We start from the raw sequence: 16,577 nt of genomic DNA on the forward strand, positions 1-16,577 counted from the left end.
AAACTTTTCAGTAGCTTTTCAGCAGCACCCAAAAATGAAAATTACGTCATGTACTCATCCTCATGTCATCCCATATGACTTCCATAAATTATCCATACAAGAAGGTCACAGGACATGGGGGCGAGTCATGACACATTTTTCATTTCTGAGTGAACTATACGTTGAACTTTGCAAAATGTGCATCATAAGAGGCAGCGCACAGACCTGCACAAACACACAGCCTTTGCCTTCTGCTCTGAGCTTGTATGTGCCAGTAGATGGCTGCAGCTGTTTCTCCTGGTAAAGCAGCCGGTTGTTCCGGTTCACGGTGAACTGGTTTTTCTGCCCGGAGGGGGAGGTCACGCTAGCGGTAATGGATCCTTCTGGATTGTAGGTGGCAGCACTGTACTTAGCGAGGGCCTGGAGTGCGACTACAGTATCCTGTTCACAGCAAGAGAGGGAGAGCGACACCATTTACAGTCAATAATAATAATACACATTATAAAGACTGAGAGGGGACTAAAAAAGCTGCATGAGATCAATAGCATTACCTGGGTAGAGGAGAATCCTCCATAGGCGTTCTGCTGCTTGCTCAGCCAGTGCACTATGCCAGCAGAGTAGTTCAGTCCAAATCCAGGTAGTGAGGGTCCCGAGAGCAGCGCCAGCAACACGTAGGCACTCATCTCTACCTCCACAGAGCCCATCTTCTGCGCATTATTAGTCAGAGTCCAATATCGTGAAACACCTGAAGTGATAACAGCAAGAACCCATAAGACTGGAACACAGAGGTCTGGTGAGTGTGTTTATTAAAAGCTACTAATCTAGATCAGGGGTTTTCAAACTGGGGTCCAGAGAAATGGGTACAAGGTGGTGCACAGAAAAATGAAACTAAAGCTTGTTTCCATCACTGAATAAAAAATAAAAAAGGTCATTTCTACTTTGTATCACTTTGAGTTTGCATCACACAATTCTGACTTTTTTTTTCTCTCAGAATTGCAAGATTTAAACTCACAATTGTGAGATAAAGTTAGAATTGCGTGATATAAAGTCGCAATTGCTTGTTATAAAGTCAGAATTGTGTGATCTAAACACAATTGCATGTTATAAAGTCAGAATTGCGAAATATAAACACAATTGTGAGTTTTAAAGTCAGAATTGCCTGACATAAAGTCAGAACTGCAAGATATAAACTCACAATTCTGATATTTTTTTCTCAGGTCTTTTTTTCCTCAGAATTGGACTTTACAACTCATAATTGCGAGTTTATGCAAGTATATTGTGTTGCACAATTCTGACTTTTTTTTAAAACAAAGGGAATGAATTACTACACTGTAAGAAAAAAATCTGTAGAAAAACATAATATTCTGGCAGATAAAAACAGATAAAATTCTGGCAGAAAAAATTAACACAACACAATGCAATGTTTAATCTAAAATACATGTAAAACACCTTGGAAAAAATCAAAATCAAAATGGAAAATTCCTTCATATTAACATATTTTTACAGACTTCTTTTCTGGAGTATACAATATGGCCGAGATTGAACTAAAACAAAAGATTCAATTTATAAAATGTGGGAACAAATAAATAAAAAGTGTCCAAAAAGTAGCGTTGTGGGAATTCATTTTTAACTTGTGGCCTCTCCGTTTTCGTTTTTTTTTTTTAGAAATACATTTTTCATTGAATTGAAAATTGAACAGAAAAAATATAGTAGTCTTTCTATTTAAAAATATATATATTTATATTTTTTTGTAAAATATACATTTAAAGGTACCTTCTCTCTTGGCCTGTGCGTTCAAGTTGGAGAGGAGGTTCTGCCTCATCTGCTCATCTCCAGCAAGAGTGAATGTGTAGGACAGCAAGGCGGTGACGTAAGTGTTGGTAACGTTATGCGAAGCCTCCTTTAGACATGCGAGGCTTCTCTCCACCATGGCATCCTTACACGGCACACAAAAGAATTAATGAGTGTCTGCTTTTTTCATTAGTCTCATTATCTATATTGAGTTAGATTGATCAGTGACTACTATAGTCCATCCCTTAGGACTCATAAAATAGGGATTTACTCACAGATTTCGGTATGCCTAATTCCAACAGAGCTGCAGTGATGTATGCAGAGAGAGTGATTTCATTGCTGACGCCACCCTGTGAGAGCAAAAGCATCGTCAAAGATCCTTCCCACCCTCAGAACTTCAATCACCTCCATTTATTGCCATCTAACTGACATTTCCAGAGTGTGAAATCCAGGACTACCAGACTAAAGAGACGTTTTCCTCTTCATAAATGACTCTGATCCAATACCTCTCCCCGAATCATCTCCTCATCCCACTCATCGCTGTGACAGCTTCTCATCTCATGTAATTTTTCTACCGTTTTAGCTTAAAATTTCTATTTTTTGAAACTGTATTTGATATTTATTTCTCCATTTTGGACACACTTTAGATTAGGGTCCAATTCTCACTATTAACTATGACTCTTTCCTTAATAAAATCCAAATTACTGTTTATTAATAGTTAGTAAGGTAGTTGTTAAGTGTATTGGGTAGGATTAAGGCATTAATATGTGCTTCATAAGTACTAACAATATCCTAGTAATATGCATGCTAATAGGCAAATAGTTAATAGTGAGAATTGGACCCTAAACTTAAGTGTTACCTTTATTTTATATGTAGAAGATCAGTAGATTTAAAGGGATAGTTCACCCAAAAATGAAAATGTGATGTTTATCTGCTTACCCCCAGGGCATCCAAGATGTAGGTGACTTTGTTTCTTCAGTAGAACACAAATGATGATTTTTAACTCCAACCGTTGCGGTCTGTCAGTCTTATAATGCGAGTCAATGGTCACACAATTTATAAGAGTCAATAAACATGCACAGACGAATCCAAATTAAACCCTGCAGCTCGTGATGGCACACTGAGAGTTTCCTCTAAGACACGAAACGATCGGTTTGTGCAAGAAACCGAACATTATTTTTATAAATTTTGCGTTATAAAAAATGCGTTCAGCATTCGCTTAGTGAGTTCTGATCGCGCTCTGACAACGGTAGTGATGTCTCGTGCATATACTTCAATGAATGCCAGACATTACTTCCGTTGTCAGAGCGCGATCAGACCTCACTAAGCGAATGCTGAACGCAGTTGGACATGTATTAAGAGGATGTAATGTTTTAGAGGTAAAAAATTATATAAATAATGTTCGGTTTCTCGCACAAACCGATCGTTTCGTGTCTTAGGACATCAATGTGTCGTCACGAGCCACAGGGTTTAATTTGGATTTGTCTATGCATATTTTTTGACTCTTATAAATTGTGTTACCATTCACTCGCATTAGAAGACTGACCGACGGCAACGGTTGAGTTAAAAATCATCATTTGTGTTCTACTGAAGAAACAAAGTCACCTACATCTTGGATGCCCTGGGGGTAAGCAGATAAACATCACATTTTCATTTTTGGGTGAACTATCCCTTTAATCGTTACTCAATGCAGATTTTTTTTAATCAGTATTTTTGTTGTTTTCTGGTTTAAAAATATTTAAAACGAGATCTGGGAAATAAGAAATTTGTAAAATTGTTTTCAGTTTTCAAAGTATACAACTTAAATAGCTTATACAGTGTATTTTAAACATGAACCTCACTAAATCTAATAGATTTATGTTTTAAACTTAAAGCTTAAAATGATTTTACTAATAAGATAAGGTAAATACTTTTTAAGGTATGTTCTCTGAAAACATGACACATTATTCTACAGAACTTTACGTAATCTTGTTTTAAACATGTTGAGATATTTTATCTTATAACTAGAAAATAAGCCAAAATATCAATTACATTCCTAAGTTTTTGTATTGAAAGCACACAAAAGCATAAGCTCACTATAGCTTTTTAAAAATTAAATCTAAAAACAGTGAAATCTATGGACATTCTTCAACCGCCTCCAAAGAACTCTCTTGTTGTATAAAACATGATTATCCAATAAGCCCCTACTGCACACCGCAAAAGAAAAAGCCCTTCAGATACCATGTTCAGTTCATGTGAGCTGTCAACACCTATCAAATAAGACCTTGATGGAGGGTGATTTATTGGCTGGCTAGAATATCCCTACTGAAAAATAACATCTTGACTGAAACTCCCTGGTCAAGCTGGTCTTCCAGACCAAAACTCTTATAAAATCAGGAAACCCAACCAGCTGAAATCCAGCTTAGGAGGCCAACTAAACCCGATTAAACCAGCTGGAACTGGTTTAAGATGTTTTTGAGCAGCAGATAATGAACCTAAGCACGACTCTGCTGTTCTCACCATCAGTTGAATGTTGAAAAGCTTCCCAACAGAGTTGAAGCAACCATTGTCCTTCTGCTGTTGACCCAGCCAAGCCTTTGCCTGGTCGATGTTGGTCTGATCTATAAATACATACTTCTTTGCTCCACCAAAAGTCTTCATCACAAATGCAGTTAGCCTGAGGAAACAAAAGAAATTGCTGTAAAATTCCCACACTTCAGAAAATCTGCCTAAATCGTTTTCAGGAAGTTTCTGTATGTATAACGTCCATTGTGGACTAGGCTTTCCCAGTTCCAAAAACACCTTCTGACCAGAAGAGCATTAAATCCACATTCGGGAAGCCAGAATCCAAACAGTAAGTCCTAAGTTAAGCAGCTGAATGCTTTCATTGTCTCTGTATCAGACTCACCAGGTGTTACCAGAAGGATCACTCTTTCCAAAAGCGCTGTAAGATCCGTCATAATGCTTGTATATCAGCTCTCTCTGATAGCCTGCAACACAAGAAGGATTTTTTTAGTATTGTTATTTTTTTAATTAAGTTTTGATTCACTAGTTTATTAATCAGATCCAGCAGATTAATGATGCAACAAGAGCTTTGGTGAGCTAGCTTGAAAAAAGCTTAACTAATTGTCTGCAAGTTAAAATATCAATGCATTTTATTTTTTTAAAAAAATGCAACAAAAAAAAAAATGCACTGCAAACAATCATTTCCTAACTGCATTCACCTCTTTCCCATTAAAAATATTTAAACATATTTACTGTATTTTTTAAATAGTATTTACTGTTCTGTTAGATACATTAAAGGGATAGTTCACTCAAAAATGAAAATTATCCCATGATTTACTCACACTCAAGCCATCCTAGGTGTAACCTATATCTTCTTTCAGACTAACACAATCTGAGATATATTTAAAAATATCCTGGCTCTTCCAAGCTTTATAATGGTAGTGAATGGGGGGCGAGATTTTGAAACCCCCAAAAATGCATTCAAAGGCCTTCTGAAGCAAAGCGATGGGTTTTTGTAACAAAAATATCCATATTTAAAACTTTATTAACTAAAATAACTAGTTTCTGGCAGACAGTCGTACGCATATTGCGCAAATAGACTTGTGGCAAAAGAGTAACTTCTGACGCGATGTATGAAATAGGATTTAGGAGTAGTGTAAGCTTAGACGCCTATTGCAGTTCAAACAAATAGGGCTGTGCAACAAACTCAAGCTCCTCTTCTCTTATTATGAAATCCGCCGAAATTTCTCTTTAAAATTTCTTGTTTTAGACTCCTAATTCATGACGGCGGTGTTTTGTTTTGTTTTGTTCTATCCTCTGTGCTTCTGTGTTCGTCATTGCGTCATGTATTGGGTCAGGGGTTACTCTTCCACTGCAAATCAGTGCGTATAGCCATTTGCCGGAAGCTAGTTATTATAGTTTCAAATATAAAGATATTTGCTTCAGAAGGCCTTTATTATTAACGGCCTGGATCTATATGGGTTATTTTTATGATGGATGGATGCATTTTTTGGGCTTCAAAATCTTGCCCCCATTCACAACCATTATAAAGCTTTGAAAAGCCAGGATATTTTTAAATATATCTCCAATTGTGTTCGTCTGAAAGAAGATAGTCATATACACCTAGGGTGGCTTGAGGGTGAGTAAATCATGGGATCATTTTAATTTTTGGGTGAACTATCCCTTTAATATTCAATAATCTTTTATTTCATAACAGATTTCCTCACCGCTCTCCAGGAAGGTTTTGGCTCGGGCTTTAATCTCAGGAGTGAGCTGCCCGCTGCTCTCCAGGTACTGAAGGATGTAAATATTAGGGGCAAAAAGCAGCATGTTCTGCTCTCCACAGCCGTACGGCATAGCCAACAGATCACCAATGTTCCTCAAAGCACGACCCATCAGATCACCTACGGCCCAAAGAGACAGGGGCATACAACCATTAGTATGATTAAGAATCACAAAAAAACCTTATAATGAGAGGAATTATATTCATTACATATGATTTAATATTTATATACTAATATGATAAATTAATGAGTGTACATCATGTACATTCCCAGCATATTTTTAGGCTCACCCAGTACAGTTACAAAGCTTTTGGCAGAATCCTTGACAGAAACATTGGGTAGAGTGAGAGAGATGGATGTCTCCTGTGGACGGTCTAATGAAAGAGAAAAAAACATCAGAACACATGCTCAAGCTCTACTTAACCACAGACAATCATTTTCTCTCATTTCTTGTAAAAAACAATGCAGTAGGGTTTAAATTTAAAAAGAAATATTGGAAGCTTTTTTGGTTAAACTGTTTTGAAACTTAAAATATTTTAAAGGTTTAGTTCACCCAAAAATGAAAATTCTGTCATCATTTACTCACCCTCAAGTTGTTCCAAACCTGTATGAATTTCTTTGTTCTGCTGAACACAAAGGAAGATATTTTGAAGAATGTTTGTAACTAAGCAGATTTTTTTCCTACTATGGCAGTCAATGGGGGGCGAGATCTGCTTGGTTACAAACATTCTTCAAAATATCTTCCTTTGTGTTCAGCAGAACAAAGAAATTCATGCAGGTTTGGAACAACTTGAGGGTGAGTAAATGATGACAGAATTTTCATTTTTGGGTGAACTATCCCTTTAACATTCATCCATTGCAATACCTTGCCTCATAGGCCCTGTTTACAACTGGTATTTGTCAAACCGATCACAAGTGGACAACGCTAAATATGGGTGTAAACAGGGTCTAAAATGTTTTGAGCTTGTCCACTTCCAGAGGTAAAAAATGCATTCGAACGGACTGCTTTCATAATGTAGACACTCAAGTGGAATGCGTTCTACCACAAAAGACTGCCTACTCTCCGCCTACTGACCTAACATGTAAACATTATGGGAAGTGCGCTAGCCAGATGGGATTTAAACTTTAATCCATTAGATTGAAACATCTGAAAAAAGTGGTTGCAAGATGACAAAAGAGACAGATTAAAAGAGGGGAATGTGTCTACTTCGTCTACTTGTGATCCAATCGACCAAAACGCATCTTAAAGGTGCCCTAGATTCAAAAATTTAATTTACCTCGGCATAGTTAAATAACAAGAGTTCAGTACATGGAAAAGACATACAGTGAGTCTCAAACTTCATTGTTTCCTCCTTCTTATATAAATCTCATTTGTTTAAAAGACTTCCAGAAAACACGCAGATCTCAACATAACACCGACTGTTACGTAACAGTATTTGCATATGCCAGCCCATGATCGAGGCATTAGACAAGGGCAGCCAGTATTAACGTCTGGATCTGCACTTAATATTAATTATTTGTTAAGCTGAATCAAAAGACTAGGTCGTGTGATATTACTTACCAGTAAACTCCACATTTTGAATTTTTACTGCAGTAGTTTAACCAAGTTTCTTTTTGTGTGCTTTGCTCATGTTTCCATTTCTCCTCAATGCTGCGCGAGCCTCAACAGCGCAAACTGTTATGTCAGTACATTATACAGCCTATTATTATCCACTATGATCGCCACTAACCTAAATGAAATAAAAATTTAACTCCCGTTTTGGTGATTACAAGTTTGTTTTGTTTGTTTGTTTGTTTGTTTTTTTGGTATTGACTTTTTAATAAGGTCCTTGTCCGGTCGGGAGAGTAAAGTTCGAGCCCTGACGTGTTAAACCAGCACTAAAATCCTGATTTATAGCCTAATCGAGATGTTGTCTGACAAAATCACCATACACATAAAATAGACATTTGCAGTGATTTTAGCTATATGTACACGTAAAATGATCACTCAGGTTAGAAGCAATAGTAGGCCTATCTATTTTATTTGTTCTCTGACTGAGCGCACATCCTCAATGCTGAACCAGAAAGGCGGAACGAATTCCTGCGCCTGCGGCAGAAAAGCTAATGTACTGTTAAATGTGGTTAAAGTCGCTAAGTTGGCAACCTGATCGCCTTCTTTCAGTTCCCAGCCCGCCGCTGTCTAAACCGGCGTTATGCAATTTCGCACCGGCCGGAGGCAATTACCAAACTGGTTCCGTGTGGTATCACACCAAGTACATATTTTGCAAGCAAATCATTAATTATTTAGCTTTATTCAAAATAAACTGGTAGTTTTTTTTCAAACTATCTAAAAAATGTAATGCTGTATAAATGAAATTTATGCTTTTCAATGCCATTCAAGGCCTTGATTTTCACAAAATCCATTTAATGACTTTTAATGCTTTTCATGCCCCGCGGTACCCTGTGTATAATGCATAAACACAATTTCATTCTTTATAAATCTCTCCAACAGTGTAGCATTAGCCGTTAGCCACGGAGCATAGCCTCAAACTCATTCAGAATCAATGTAAACATCAAAATAAACACTGTACTTACGCGATTAGACATGCTGCATGACGAACACTTTGTAAAGATCCATTTTGAGGGTTATATTAGCTGTTTGAACTTTTTTTATGTTGTTTAAGGCAAGCGCGAGCTCTTGGGGCGTGGAGCACGAGATTTAAAGGGCCACACACCCTGAATCAGCTCATTTCTAATTATGCCCCAAAATAGGCAGTTAAAAAAATGAATTAAAAAAAATCTATGGGGTATTTTGAGCTGAAACTTCACAGATACATTCAGGGGACACCTTAGACTTATATTACATCTTTTTTAAAAAAGTTCTAGGGCACCTTTAATACCAGGGCCATAGACTTGCACTGTAAGTACATTACTATAAAAACAATGTTTGTTTATTTTCACAAAAGTGAAAGGTCAGAATTATTATCTGTGGCAATTAACAGCATGTTACAGAGCTTAACTTCTATTAAAGCTGGAATAATTCAAATTCCTTGATTAAAATAGACAACACAATACACTGTAATGCCACTAACCTGTTAAGCAGATGAGTTCATTCTGAGCGACTGACTGTTTAGTTCCCTCCGCCTGATAGATAGATAGATAGATAGATAGATAGATAGATAGATAGATAGATAGATAGATAGATAGATAGATAGATAGATACTTTACAAAGACCCAAAACAATATCCAAATTAGGGCTGTCAAGCGATTAATCACGATTAATCGCATACAAAATAAAAGTTTGAGTTTGTATAGTGTGAGTAATGTGTGTAATTAATATGTATATATAAATACACACAAATTAATGTATATATTTAAGGGAAATATGTTATTTATGTACAAAAAAATGTATTTATATATAATATAAATTATATAAAAATACAAATAAATACATATACTTGTAAATATTTCTCAAATATATACATGGATGTGTTTGTATTTTGTATTATGTATTTATATATACATAATAATTACACACAGTACACCCACATATATTAGGCAAACTCAAACTTTTATTTTGTATGCGATTAATCGTGATTAATTGTTTGACAGCCCTAATCCAAATAGCTATTATCTAAAAATAAAATAAAATGTTTTCCTTTAGAATAATGTGCTTTGAAAAACACAGAGGAATGTGTGTTAGAAAAGTGATTATGTAACAATGTAATTTTCAGTCCATGTTGACTTGTTAGCTTGATGTTGGAGATTGAGTCACATGATTTCAGTAAGCCATACAGTAAAGGCACGTACCTCCACCAGAACACTCTGCATCACAGTATCAATTCTGCCTTTGTCTGGAAAAGTCACCACCTCATTGCCACACAGTTGTTGGGTCTGCACCGCCTCAGCACGCACGGTAATGTTCACCTTTCCTGTAAAAAACACACACCAGTACACAATGATCCTCTGTGTGGATTTAAGCTACAGAAAAAAACAAAGTGCCATGGGGCCTGCATTAATAAACAAATCTGTGACAGTCTAGGCAGGATGTGTTAAAGGGATAGTCCACCCAAAAATTTAAATTCTGTCATTATTTTCTAATGTCGTTCTAAACCTGTATGATTTTATTTGTTCTGTGGGATGTAAAAGATGATATTTTTGAAGACTGTTGGTAAACAAACAGTTTTGGTTCCTACTGAATTTCATTATATGGACAAAAATACATTGGAAGTCAATAGGAACCAAATCTGTTTAGTTACTAACATTCTTCAAAATATCTTCTTTTGTATGAGTAGATTAAAGAAAGAAATACAGGTTTGGAATGACATAAGGTTGAGTGAATTATAACCCTAACCCTATTTACATTTTTGGGTGAACTATATCACTTTAAGACATTCCTATTTTAAGTGTGATACAAAGCCCTGGTGCTAACATAATCAAACGTGAAATAAACTTTTCAGTTTGTGGAACCAAATTGAAAATAAAATGACATTTCTGTTTGTTTTTGCTCATATACATAAAAGTAAACATATCTGGCTTACCCAGGGCAGAAGGTTTAACAATCCACTGGAAGGTTTTGCTCTCTTCAGAACAAACACACTGAGTGTATGTGCAACCTTGACACGGCTGAGCTGTGAACTGCTGTGAGTCTGCCAGCGTGACCTTCACCTTTATTAACAGACACAGAGATTTGTATAGTGCCAGCCTACAGGAAGCGGTTTTACTACAAACATTTGCAAAACCACTCCAGGACATGGAAGTAAACAAATTACGGGGGCTTACCATGATACATTTGGGGAGGTAGTTGAATACAGAGGCTTTGAGAGTGAACGTCTCCTCACGGATAACAGAGTAAGGGAGGGCGAGGCTCACAAAGAAGGGCTTGAAAGCAGTGAGATCAACATTGGGGGCCAGTCCAAACCCAACAGGGGATGTGCAGAAAGCCCCTGCTGCCCATTTAGTAATGGTGTCCGGGACAGTCTTTGCAACATCCACGGATCCTGATCTCCTGGTGAATTTAAAAATATAGGGTGCTTCTGTATAATTAAAAATGAGTGTGCTGTATGTATTATATACCATAATCAAAATAGGCAAAAGTTGCAAGAAAAGGCCTGCACACTATGAAGACACCACCACCTCTACCCCCCCAAAAAAATAAAAGTAAATAAAAAAACAACACATACACAAATGTGAGATAAACAAAAACAAATAGCACAATTTTACAGATGAACAGTAATGCCATGGTACAAGATACATACCCCACTGGGATAAGATCCCATATCCAGGTTTCCGGAAAGAATTTGCGGATCTTCTCAGCAGGATTTCCCCCACTTCCACCAAAACCCAGTCCTGGGCGCCCACCATCACCCACTTCAGCTGTTTGAATTGATAGTTTGTAAATGCAATCAGATAAAAAGGGCATTTCCAAATCCTAAACAAAATCAAGTTACTTACAATCCTTAAAGATCTCATTATTCATCTCATTACAAACGACAGGTGCTTTCACCTCAGAGTTGGTAGCGATTTTGATTCCAACTCCCTAGAAAAAAAGTAAGCATTATGTGACTTTGTGTAGGATAGATAGTGTACACAGTGAGGCTCACATGACATTGGAAGTCCTCTGGAAAAAGAAGTGTTGTGTATCTTACTCTAAAGATGTTGTAGACATCATTTTTGATGCTGTAGTAAGGGTAATAGATGCTGCGCCTGCCCCTGCCACCTTCCCAAGGACGCGGGCAGGGGTAAGGCTCCACATCCTCAATGTTGTATGGGTAACCTGACAACACCTGGACTGGTAACATTCCATAGATCTGTTGAATAATAATAAGAAATTGATCCGTAGGACTGAAAATGCAATCTCCTAATAATCACTAAAAAACATCATTAAAGAGTGTCCATGATAAAATGTTTTTTTTTTAAATTATATAAAAATCTAGCTTAAAGCACGTTGCAAGTACTTGCTTTATTGCTATATGTGGTTTTGTGGCATTTATTTCATTTTCAGAAAACAATTTTCAACTTAATAATTCAAAAAATGTTATGTGGTGTACACACCAAGTAAAAAGCAAAAACATAATTTCATTACATTATAATATAATATAATATAATATAATATAATATAATATAATATAATATAATATAATATAATAATAAACAGTGAAGCAGTTTTGATGATTTTTTTTTTAAATGTTTTTTAAATGTCCTCCAAGGTTTATAATGGTAGTGAATGGCTCCCCAAATTTTGAAGACAAAAAAAAATAAAAAAATTAATCCATCCATAAAAAAATTAATCCATACAACTCCAGGGGTTTAATTAAAGGCCTTATGAAGCGAATCGATGCATTTGTGTAAGAAAACTATCCTTATTTAAAACTTTATAAAGTAAAATAACAAGCTTCTGGCACGACAGCCATATGCATTCGATGTACGTCCAAAATGCGTTAAAGGGTTAGTTCACCCAAAAATTTTTGTCATTAATTAATCACCCTCATGTCTTTCCACACCCGTAAAACCTGTGTTCATATTCGGAACACAAATTCTTGTGCTCAGGCTCAGTGAGGTCTTGACAGCAAGTTAAATTACACTTTTAAACGCCCAGAAAGCTACTAACTAAAGACATATTTAAAACAGTTTATGCGACTACAGTGGTTCAGCCTTAAAGGTGCCCTAGAATCAAAAATTTAATTTACCTTGGCATAGTTGAATAACAAGAGTTCAGTACATGGAAATGACATACAGTGAGTCTCAAACTCCATTGTTTCCTCCTTCTTATATAAATCTCATTTATTTAAAAGACCTCCGAAGAACAGGCGAATCTCAACATAACACCGACTGTTACGTAACAGTCAGGATCATTAATATGTATGACCCCAATATTTGCATATGCCAGCTCATGTTCAAGACATTAGACAAGGGCAGCCAGTATTAACGTCTGGATCTGTGCACAGCTGAATCATCAGACTAGGTAAGCAAGCAAGAACAATAGTGGAAAATGGCAGATGGAGTGATAATAACTGACATGATCCATGATAACATGATATTTTTAGTGATATTTGTGAATTGTCTTTATAAAAAAAGGGAGAGCGTGATTTAAAGGGGCCGCACACTGAATCGGCGCATAGTTAATGATGCCCAAAATAGGCAGTTAAAAAAATTAATTAAAAAAAATTTATGGGGCATTTTGAGCTGAAACTTCAGACACATTCAGGGGACACCTTAGACTTAAATTACATCTTGTAAAAACTGGTTCTAGGGCACCTTTAATGTTATGAAGTGACGAGAATACTTTTTGTGCACCCAAAAAATGAAATAATGACTTTATTCAACAATATATAGTTATGGGCAATTTCAAAACACTGCTTCATGAAGCTTTGAAGTATTACAAATTTTTTGTTTCGAATCAGTGGTTCGGAGCGTCTATCAAACTGCCAAAGTCACGTGATTTCAGTAAACGAGGCTTTGTTACGTCATAAGTGTTTCGAAAATTTTAGTGGTTCCTTATTTTAAAAAAGGATAGTTGTCTTACACAAATGCATTGTTTTGCTTCAGAAGGCATTTATTAACCCCCTGGAGTCGTATAGATTCATTTTTTTATGGATGGATACATTTTTTTGTCTTCAAAATTTGTGCAGCCATTCACAGCCATTATAAACCTTGGAGGACTAAAGATATTTTTAAATATATCTCCAATTGTGTTTGTCTGAAAGAAGATAGTCATATACACTTAGGATGGCTTGAGGGTGAGCAAATCATGGAATAATTTTCATTTTTGGGTGAACTATCTCTTTAAGAAATAATAATAATTGGTTATGCCAAACTACCAAGTTTCTTTAAAAAAAAAATATTCTTTTAATGAGGCTTTTTTTTATTAATATTACAATATCTGAACAGGTAAATCACTCTGTTTTTTTTTTACTTCATGCCCCCCAAAAAAATGAATCTAAATTAATTTTAACTGAGAAATCAAAAACATGCTCATTATGGAAGAAGTGTATTGAACTATTATGATGTAACATACATAGGCTGCATTGAGCTCGGCCTCTGGCCTCAACAGCAGCACACTCTGATCGATGGCCCGAACGGAGCACAAGGAGCCAGGACTGGCTTTAAGGTTAAGAGATGTCTTCTCTCCAGGCAGTGCGGAGGCAGACGAGAACTTTAAAGACACCTGTAAAAAGACAGTCTCATCACTCATTCATGATAATAGAAAAATACATAAAAGCTGGAAGGGCACATTGAATTTTGAAATGGGATTTCATGTGGGATTTTCTGACCTTGTTTGGCAAACATTCTTCAATGGGGAAGTCCATACTGTCTGCTACTGCTTCTCCGCTGGGAAGAACTGTGTAAACCACCACCTGAGCGAATGGACTCAGAGCTGCTGTCTTCTTCAGTGACAATGTCAGCTCTCCTTTGTTTTCTATTATGAGAGAGAGAGAACATTTGTGAAAACAAAACAGGCACATGCTGAGGCACAATGTACATAGACCATAAAAATACACTTGTACACTATACAGAACGATGTAATTGGTCATTTAAATGAGCTGTGTACCTTTTCCAGGCGTCACACTCACAGACAGACGGCCATTTTGAGCCATGCTGCCTTTAGAAAGGACCTGGAAAGCACAAGGTAGATAATTACTGTATGACAATTTATGAAATGCTACAGAACTCTACAGCTTGACTAACATTGCAATTTTTTTCATCATCATTTCACCTAGTGTAATACAGAGTCACCCTGCAAAATTTAGGAAACCTTCAAGAAAAATTCTGTTCTGAACCAAAAAAGGTGCAGAACCACAGATATTAAAGTTCTGGCCAATCATTTTCATATTATGGCAGCATTAAATGGCTGATATTAAAAGTCTAAACTATTATTATAATGTACAATATGAAAAAATTGTTATTAATTTTTAGATTTGCAGGATTACATTTAACATTGTCATTAAATTATTAGTGTTTTTTTTTTTAAATATGTAAGTGAGCATTAATCTAAATGTAACTGGGGAAATAAGCATGGACAAATAATTATATAATATAAAGGTTATATATATAAGATTCCGATATAAACCTATACTTTATAATATATAATACTGGCTAATAATAACCAATATGGAACTGATATATTGTGCTTCCCTTAAAAAGGTCAAAGAGCTTGTTAAGCAATAAAACAAATGACCAAGCAATTGATAGACAAATAAAAAAGAGAATCGATATTAAACATACAATGTAGAAGAAATCCAAGGTTTTCTGGTCTGGTTTCAGTGCATTGCCCTGAATGATGTAACTGGCCACCACAGTTGCATCACTGTTACAGCTGAGCTTCTCTGGAGCCTTCATCAACGTCAGGAAACTTTTGCTTTTGGAGTGAAAGGGTTCTACGTAGAGATAGCTTGATGGATAATGTCTAAAAGGACAACAATCAGTCTGCTCTCCCTTATGATAGGCCTAACAACAACAAAAAAATCACAAATCATTCTACTGCACATGTGAAATGTTATAGTATACTGAATTATATACATACTGTAAACATCATGTTATAAAACAAAAACGCCACTAACCCGTAAGGACACAGGTTTTTCTGACCAATCAGAGGTGTTGAAAGAGAAGCTGGCAGTGCCATTGATGTCTGTCTTCAGTGTTACCTTGACAAATTTATTACCATGATCTGCATAGACAATCACTGGCTCATTTTTCCTCAGACTGGACTGTGAATTAGTGACCACAACCTGTTAAAAAACATGTAGAGAAAGACAAAATTATTAGCTCACAAACAAAAGTAACACTTCCTGTACACAAAATGGCTTTGCTAACTGCTGAACAGGTTGTTTATTACAATGAACTTTATTCTAACTTTATAAAGATAATTGTAAAAATACATCTGGACCGCAGATTTACTTTTGGAGTATTTACTCAATAATTAGTAGCAAAGCGAATGACCTCAAGGCAGCTGTTACCTTTCCCTTAAAGACCATGCCAGGCTTGTATGTATTTGGTGTGTCCACAAAGTTAACATTGACATAATCGCTGGCAAACCTAGCTGTGGTAGTACCTGACACAGTTATCCCTGGAGAAACAAAAGACAGTTTCATTACACTATTTAGGAGAATTAAAATGGACAGCAGCAGTTTTTCTACACTCTTACCTGTTCCAGACTCTTCCACTTTACTCTTCACCTGTAAATTTCCTCTGAATTCTATGCCAAATTCTGTCACATTAATCACCCATGACCCACAGCCAGTCTTGTCAGTCTAAATAAATATGAAATAAAAACAGTAATTTAGACTTTTAAAATATGGACCCTTGAGAAAAAGAACTACACTTAAGCATTTTTTAAAGGTGCCCTAGAACTTTTTTTAAAAAGATGAGTCTAAGGTGTCCCCTGAATGTGTCTGTGAAGTTTCAGCTCAAAATACCCCATAGATTTTTTTTAATTCATTTTTTTAACTGCCTATTTTTGGGCATCATTATAAATGAGCCGATTCAGGGCTACTGGCCCTTTAATTCTCGTGCTCCACGCCCACGGAGCTCGCGCTTGCCTTAAACAGTGCATAAACAAAG

The 16,577-nt window shown here is 36.2% G+C and overlaps 1 protein-coding gene across 1 annotated transcript in view; it reads right to left on the reverse strand.

Annotated features, from left to right (window-relative positions):
- Window positions 1-16,577, reverse strand: part of LOC125248177 (alpha-2-macroglobulin-like protein 1) — a 36,632-nt gene that overhangs the window by 5,516 nt on the left and 14,539 nt on the right. The window contains exons 10-31 of the mRNA XM_048159872.1: window positions 16,162-16,267; window positions 15,974-16,083; window positions 15,578-15,745; window positions 15,243-15,464; window positions 14,569-14,632; window positions 14,291-14,436; window positions 14,035-14,184; window positions 11,666-11,827; window positions 11,472-11,556; window positions 11,276-11,393; window positions 10,800-11,025; window positions 10,559-10,685; window positions 9,828-9,949; window positions 9,110-9,161; window positions 6,329-6,412; window positions 5,982-6,158; window positions 4,658-4,739; window positions 4,270-4,426; window positions 2,046-2,120; window positions 1,753-1,915; window positions 531-724; window positions 205-420 (exon numbers count right to left, since the gene is read on the reverse strand). Coding sequence (XP_048015829.1) covers window positions 205-420; window positions 531-724; window positions 1,753-1,915; window positions 2,046-2,120; window positions 4,270-4,426; window positions 4,658-4,739; window positions 5,982-6,158; window positions 6,329-6,412; window positions 9,110-9,161; window positions 9,828-9,949; window positions 10,559-10,685; window positions 10,800-11,025; window positions 11,276-11,393; window positions 11,472-11,556; window positions 11,666-11,827; window positions 14,035-14,184; window positions 14,291-14,436; window positions 14,569-14,632; window positions 15,243-15,464; window positions 15,578-15,745; window positions 15,974-16,083; window positions 16,162-16,267 — 3,006 coding nt within the window. The remainder of the gene's footprint in view (window positions 1-204; window positions 421-530; window positions 725-1,752; window positions 1,916-2,045; window positions 2,121-4,269; window positions 4,427-4,657; window positions 4,740-5,981; window positions 6,159-6,328; window positions 6,413-9,109; window positions 9,162-9,827; window positions 9,950-10,558; window positions 10,686-10,799; window positions 11,026-11,275; window positions 11,394-11,471; window positions 11,557-11,665; window positions 11,828-14,034; window positions 14,185-14,290; window positions 14,437-14,568; window positions 14,633-15,242; window positions 15,465-15,577; window positions 15,746-15,973; window positions 16,084-16,161; window positions 16,268-16,577) is intronic.

Source organism: Megalobrama amblycephala, linkage group LG16, assembly GCF_018812025.1.
Source record: "Megalobrama amblycephala isolate DHTTF-2021 linkage group LG16, ASM1881202v1, whole genome shotgun sequence".
Taxonomy (NCBI): domain Eukaryota; kingdom Metazoa; phylum Chordata; class Actinopteri; order Cypriniformes; family Xenocyprididae; genus Megalobrama; species Megalobrama amblycephala.